Source organism: Manihot esculenta, chromosome 12 (genome assembly GCF_001659605.2).
Source record: "Manihot esculenta cultivar AM560-2 chromosome 12, M.esculenta_v8, whole genome shotgun sequence".
In the NCBI taxonomy this organism is placed as follows: Eukaryota; Viridiplantae; Streptophyta; class Magnoliopsida; order Malpighiales; family Euphorbiaceae; genus Manihot; species Manihot esculenta.
The window spans coordinates 20,324,791-20,332,253 of NC_035172.2; the positions used below are offsets into that span (position 1 = coordinate 20,324,791).

The following is a 7,463-nucleotide window of genomic DNA, read 5'->3' on the forward strand; positions in this document are numbered from 1 at the left end:
ATCTCTAAGTAGACTGATAAATTCAAATGATATTGATCACACTATCAATTCATTTGAGCACGGCCATGCATTTCTCAGTCTCACTTATCGAGGGGCCCAGAAGATATCTCTCTCATAGAGAGGGACAAATCCTATCTTGATTGTTCATTATCCTCTACATAATTTCTATTATGCTCAATCATAACCTTTATGATTGTCCGATTAAAAACAATGTTTGGTTATGTCAAAACATAATAGTCCTCATATTGGAAACTATGACAATCTCAAGTCAAAGGATTAAGACATAACTACTTTGAAATTCACTTATGACAATAACCCATGTAGTGATTTCAGTGCGGGTCCATCCAATACTTTGTTCTCTAACAAGTATCTATGACTATTGAATTATATCAACATATACATAATCATCTCATGATTATCAATCAATAATCATACTAGCTATATTTTATTATTATCAACATAATAATAAGTAACTAGGGATGATAATCATTATTATGTAACATGCAAACAAATAATAATGATAAACACTTCTTTTATTAATAACCAAAACGACATACAAAAAGGTCTAAGATAATGGCTTAGAGCATATACACTAACATCAACATATCTCTTCATGAATCCTTAAAGTGCTTCCTTCAATCTCTTGGATCTCAACCTTGTAATTGGTCCTTGAGACAATGCTAGCTCATCATTTTTGGTGTTGTTGGTTGTGCTTACATCACCACCTCCCAATCCACTATTTACTTTTTCTAAAAATATGTAAATATATATTTATATTTATATATATATATAGTCAATTATAAAGTGATGGATAGTTTTTTTTTTTTTTTTTGTAAAATTTTAGTGGTCTTTTATTTTTGAAAAGTTTATAGTAATAAATTATTATGAAGTCTTATTACTCTTACACATGTTTGTATTTATTTTATTCATAATAACATTAAGAGTAATGAAATAGAAGAAAACAAATAATAAATTGAGAAGACTCTTATGAATTAAAAAAAAATGATAAGATTGACCTAAAATATTTAAAAGTATGGGGTATTTTGCTAAAAATATGATTATTGATCCTAAAAAAAAGTGTTGAAATTTAATTGCCCTAGTTTCATTATGTAAAACTTTATCCACCAAATGAATTTTTTTTGTTGTGAAGATTTAAAAAAATATTTATGTAGTATAAGAGTTGTCTTATTCCTAATCAAGGAAATAAAATTTTTAGATATTTATATACTTTGAAATAAGCACCTATACAGTGACACTAGATATTTCATCAAGTTTTTGCTAGTGTATAGTTTATACACAATGAACATGTGATCATTTGTTTATATGTAAATGATATGCTTATATTTGACACAAGTTATAATATAGTATGTGAAATTAAAATGTTTCTCTATTCATAAATTTGATATAAAATATATAAAGGAAGCAATTGTGACTTGGATATTAAAATTGGAATGGTAGTATAACTATATAATAAAAGCATTAATATTGAGTTTCTTCTAAAAAAATTTAAACAGCTCAATGTTAAATTAGTGAATACCCCATATAATACTAATTCTCAAAGAAGAATAGATATTACTGCTCAATTTAGATATACACATATTATTAGAAAATTGTTGCATTTAATGAATTTTTTAGATTTGATATAGCTTGTGCTATGTAGATTGAACAGATTTCCACATAATCTAATTATGATCATTGGGCTACTTTAATCAAACTACCATGAATTATGATATTTTATACAGTGGATGTCCTACTATTTAGAAGAAAATAATGATGTTAATTGGATTTTAAATTCAAATGAGATAAAATCCACTAGTAATTATGTATTTAATCTAGATGGTGATGCAATTACTTGGAAATCAACTATTATTGTCAAAATCATTAGGGAGATAGAGTTTATTGCTCTGAAATTTGATGACAATGAGGCTTGAGTGGCTAAAAAATTTCTTAACAAATATTATGTTGAGAATAAAATCAATATCATCCGTGTATTGTGATTGCTAAACAGCAATAGTTATTGTAAAAAATAAAATTTTTAATAGTAAAAATAAACATATTCGTCTAAGACATGATATGGTTAAGCAGTTGCTGCGAATTTGGAATTATTTTTATTAATTATGTGAAGTCAAAGTGAATTTGGCCAATTTATTGACTAAATCTTTAAAAAAGAAGTTAATACATCGAGAGGAATGAGATTTAACCAATACGAAATTAACAGTGATAAGAATCCAACTTTTGTGATTGGAGATCCCATGAAAAAAGTTCATATGGATAATAACAAGTTACTTGTTAGTTCTGCTAGCACTATTTAACGTTGTCCCTTCTTATACACTTGATGATATCACTATATAAATATGGAGTGGGGCCGCTTTTATGAGATTGTGGCATAATATCTAAAGTACTTATGAACTACCAGGCATGTGCATGACCTATTAGCACGAAACAACATTGACAACAAGATCTGTGAAGTGTTATGAGATTAATGAAATTTAATGCCTACCAAAACGAGTTTTTGATTCATAGAAACAAAAGTTTTATCAATTACTCTGTATGTTAAATCTTATTATTCTAGGTTTGGTTCATAGTCCAAAATAAATTCGAAACATATACACTCAAATTTTAAGCCCAATAATGAAAAATGTTTTAAAATATGTGGGAGATTGTTGTAAAAATGAATTTAGATTTCAAAAGATTTTAACTTACCAATAAATATTCATTTTTTACCAATTAAATATTTTTAAATTTCAAATATAATTATCTTCTTATAAGATTTTATAATCGTTGAAAATTTTATTTGTGAGTTTTTTTACTTTGCATGTTTGATATTTAAATCTAATATTAAGTTTGATCGTTATAATTTTTTTGCAGATTTGATTATATTATTTCAAAATTTTTATAATAGGTTACAACGGCTATTTTTTCACTATAAATAGTATGCATTTTCACAAAGAAAATCATTCTCATTTTTTCTATTTTATTCCTCTCTTCTTATGACTTTCTGTTAGATTATAAATTAAAAATAAATCATTATTCTGATCCTGAAAATTAAATCAATGGGTCTCCAAGAAATTGAGTCAAACACCTTTTCGAAGTCGACTTTAAAAAGAAAGCGATCATTCATTTTTTTTTTTTTTTTTTTTTTTTTGAAATCAATCAACCCAAATGCAATGATATAACTATCAAGAATTTGCCTATTAGAGACAAAAACACTTTGATCATTGCTGATGATACTTGGAAGAACATTCTTTAATCTAGATGCTAAAACTTTTACGATGATTTTGTAAACCCCTTGAATCAAACATATAGGCCTAAAATCCTGCATCTTTGTTGAGCCTGCAATCTTGGGAACTAAAGCAATAAAAGAGGCATGGACTGAGGATGGTAGGGTAGAAGATATGATTTAAAGATGTAGTTTATACTTGTATTTCACATCGTTCAATATAGTATAACGATTTTATTACTATCATTAATTATGGTAAATTCATATAAATTTAACCATAATTAATGGTTAATTTATAATCATTAAACATATAGCAAATATAGCAATTACACTGAATAATTTTGCCCAACAAATGCATGGAATATATTCAAAAGTATTTGTTTGCAATCTCTTGGAGGCAACAACAGAGTTCTTGCGGTTTTGAAAACATGACCATGTGATCAGAATCAGATATAAGCTTTACTTCATCAGGTGGATTTTGTTGGATCATCCACCTCTGCAAATCTAGCTTTAGAGTTTTATCTTGGCCACACACAATATAAATTCGTGGAACCGTTCCATGCCTTTCCTTGGTAAGCTCTGCTTCTATTTGTACTGCTGCATCGCTAAGGAGACGATGAGGTCTTATCAACATCATTCCAAGCATTAAATCCTGGGTTAAGAAATTAAATGAATAAGCACTATTATTACTATTTTATAGCATGTGTCTATTTTATAAAATATAATATTTAAAGTTTAATTTTGAGAGTTCTTTTCCTTCTAAAGTATAATAACAATAATAATAAGGAATATTGGCAGTCAAATGCAAACGTTTGTGAGTTTATTAATTTAATCTAATTCTTTAGATTTTGTTATTGTTAAAACAAATATGCAATTCTAGTTATACATGCACTATCAATTATAATATTAGAGAAAAAAAAGTGAAAAAACATAAAAGTTTAACATAATTCGATCGTAAAATTTACGTCAACAGAGAAAGTATATATAAAATTCTACTATAACGAAAAATAATACAATCTCAAAAAATTTTCAAAACACTTATATCAGTGTATTTTTAAAATCTTATATAATATATTATATGGTAGGAAATTAAAAATACAAGTATTCTCAATGTTAATCTCTATTTTATTATTCAGTTCAAGTCGCTGCATAAATTTTTTAAATTGAGTTATAATTCAATCCATAAAGAAAATATAATCAAAATTGAAGTCACATAATTAATCATTATTATAGTCTAAATTTTCAAAGTGGGTTTGCAGGATTTAATTTTGAAGTTTAACATAGAAGAAGTATGTATGATTTCACATGTTAATACAACTAACATATTTTGTTTTGAGTTAAATGACTAAAAAAAGTGTATTTTTTATTGTCGCAATTATATTATATATTTTTTATCAATTAAAATTTGACATTTTAAAATTACTTAAATTGTATTCCGTTGTTATTTGTGCCGTTAAAAACTAATGGAATTGTCATATCACTCGCCACATCAATGCCATATCAGCATGCCATGTCAGTATGCCACATCAACAAATTTCAAAGTAAAATTGATAATAACTTAAAAGCTTAGGGTAGAATTGCAACAAAATTAAAAGTATAGGATTTTTTTTTTACAAATTATTTATTTTATTAATTTTTTTGAAATTCACTCTAAATATTAGTATAATTTAAAAAAATAATTATGAATTAGTATCATACTTGAGAGTTTAAAAAATAATTAAAAAATATCTTAAAAATTATTTTTATTATTTTTAATATCTTCAAGTTGTTTTTAATACTTCATGACTAATATATTTAACAAGTTTATTTTCTTGATGATAATTTTAAAAGTAATGCTAAATAGCAAAATATATTAGACAAATTTAAAAAAAATTGGTTGATAATAATTTTAGTCAAAATAAGATTAAGATAAATTATTATTATTATAAAATTATTGATAAAAATAAAAAAATGAATAATAATAATAATAGTAATTTTTAAATATATTTAATAGTGAAAAAGAGTAACTTAATAATTTTATAAGTCTCTAACAATACAAGTAAGGGTAGAGTTTAATTGACAAAAAAAAGTATAGAGTGAAATTATAATAAAAATAAAATACAGAATTTTTTTATGATTAATTTTAAATTTTAGTGATGGGACATGATGATATAGCGTTGACATGACAAGTGATTAATAATGTGATAGGTACAATTGAAATAACTTTTTTTCTGATACCTCTTATATTTATTTAGATGTATTGAAATGGGAATTAAAGATTGGAGATCGGGAGTAGAACCTGAAATCTCTCAGATTTATGTATATGCATTTACCACCGGACTAAATCTGTGAGTGTACAATTGAAACAATTTTAAAAAGTCAGTTTTAATAAAAAATTTTCAATGAACACACAATATGCATTGACAACAATATGTATTTACCACCATACTTTAAAAGGTCAGTTGTACTGTCATAAAAGGTTGTATACAATTTTTAAATTGAATTATAAAAAGGATAAAATATGTAAAAATTTTGAAAATTTAAATTATTGTGCAAAGATTTGAAAATCAAATTAAATTATCAAAACACATAAAAATTTTAGCTTTTTAATACCTATAGCCCTAATCATAAATATTAACTCAATAATATTATAGTCATCTTCAAATCTGTGAGTGGTTAATTCAAACCTAACCAAAGCTTCGATAATTAAAATAATAATAATAAAGAAAGAAAATTGTTACCTCAGGTGGTGAGAGTTGGTACACCATGGTTGACATACCAATGGGTCCAAAAAGACTGGAGGTTGGAGGATTGTTGGGACCATCATCGTATGTATATTGTGTGTCCACATTGCGATCCATCCTTCTAGCATACTGCACTTTTTTGTTTTTTGTTAATTACAGATATATATATCACCAATAAATTATTTTATAGAAAAGGTTGATAAATTATTAAAATTAAATATTTCAATCACTAAATTTCGTATTTTTTGTATTTATATAATTTGCCCAAAGAAGAATTACAAAGAGAGATTAAACTCACCTCTTCTTTTACAGTTGTGTAAGTGAAATCAGGACCTGGCATGATTGCAGCAGCAAAGACTCCAGCAGAAATTTTCTCAGGGAACTTTTCCATAGCAATTGATATGCCGAGTCCACCAAAACTGTGGCCAACTAGAATCACTCTTTCTTCTGCCGGCAGAGACATCATAAATTTCGTCAACGGCTCACAATAGTCTGATATTGATCGGAGTTCATGCACCTGCTTTGGATGGACACCGGAAGCAGCAAGGTCGAGAGCTGTAACTTTGTGACCAGCTGATTTTAGAAGAGTGATTAACTTATACCAACACCATGCTCCATAGCAGGCTCCATGGACTAATACAAAGTGCCTTTGCTTCTCTTCCATCTCTTACTTGCTCAACTGCTCAAAGAGATATATAGATAAGATGCTGGACATTGGATGGACCCACCGCTCGATTGTTCTCTTTCTTCTTTTTGTCTTATAATCTAATTTCCAATTTTTAGAAATATATACATATCATTTTAATTTGTAGAAATATAGGTTATTGAAAAATTTTATATGCATCTTATTTACATATTTAATTAATTAGAAATTAAAATATATTAAAAAATAAATAACTTGTCAATCACATATGTAAGAAAGAGAGAGAGGATAGATATAAAAATTAATATAATTCAACTGTAAAATTTACATTTTACGAATAAGGTAAAAGAGTGATATAATCTCACAAATGTCTCAAACCCTCCACTATCCTACACAGATTTTCATTTCTTTTCTCCAATTTCAGTAGCTGAGCAATTTTATAGCCGGATCACAATTCGGTCTATGAAAAAATATATCTAAAATTTAAGCCACATAATCAATAGAATATCATATTTATATGAGGATCCTATCATATTTTAAATAAGATTTACTATAATTTTGGATGATATGTCAATCTTAAATTGGATGAGTATACACTCTTAGATACTTATAAGAATTTTCCACAATAATTAACTATAAATCAGAAAATAGAGATCATGACTGATGACTGTAGGGCTACTGGCACTTGGGCTGCAGTTAAGCCCTTGTAGAAGAATTGGGCCTGTAATATCCGGCTAGACGCCTACATCAAAATTTCTACCGTCCGGTGGAATCTCGGATGTCGGAATTCTCTAGAAGGGTAAAATATATTTTTCTAAAATGTTTTCATGTGTTTTAAGGTTTTAGGTAAGAAAGAAATTGAGTTTTTGAAAGAAAA

The 7,463-nt window shown here is 26.7% G+C and overlaps 1 protein-coding gene across 1 annotated transcript; it reads right to left on the reverse strand.

The window, feature by feature from the left end:
* Positions 1–3,533: 3,533 nt before the first annotated feature.
* Positions 3,534–6,623, reverse strand: LOC110627575 (methylesterase 10). Its single transcript, XM_043948614.1, has 3 exons — positions 6,242–6,623; positions 5,941–6,072; positions 3,534–3,872 (listed from the first exon to the last, which is right to left on the reverse strand). The coding sequence occupies exons 1-3, from the start codon at positions 6,605–6,607 to the stop codon at positions 3,588–3,590; spliced, it is 783 nt and encodes a 260-aa protein (XP_043804549.1). The 5' UTR covers positions 6,608–6,623; the 3' UTR covers positions 3,534–3,587.
* Between the last annotated feature and the right edge of the window lie 840 nt (positions 6,624–7,463).

Coding starts and splice junctions, on each gene's coding strand:
- LOC110627575 (XM_043948614.1), bottom strand. CDS start 6,607: ATGGAAGAGAAGCAAAGGCACTTTGTATTAGTCCATGGAGCCTGCTAT. Junction 6,073..6,241: donor ACACAACTGTAAAAGAAGAG/GTGAGTTTAATC, acceptor AAAAAAGTGCAG/TATGCTAGAAGGATGGATCG. Junction 3,873..5,940: donor ACCAACTCTCACCACCTGAG/GTAACAATTTTC, acceptor TTCTTAACCCAG/GATTTAATGCTTGGAATGAT.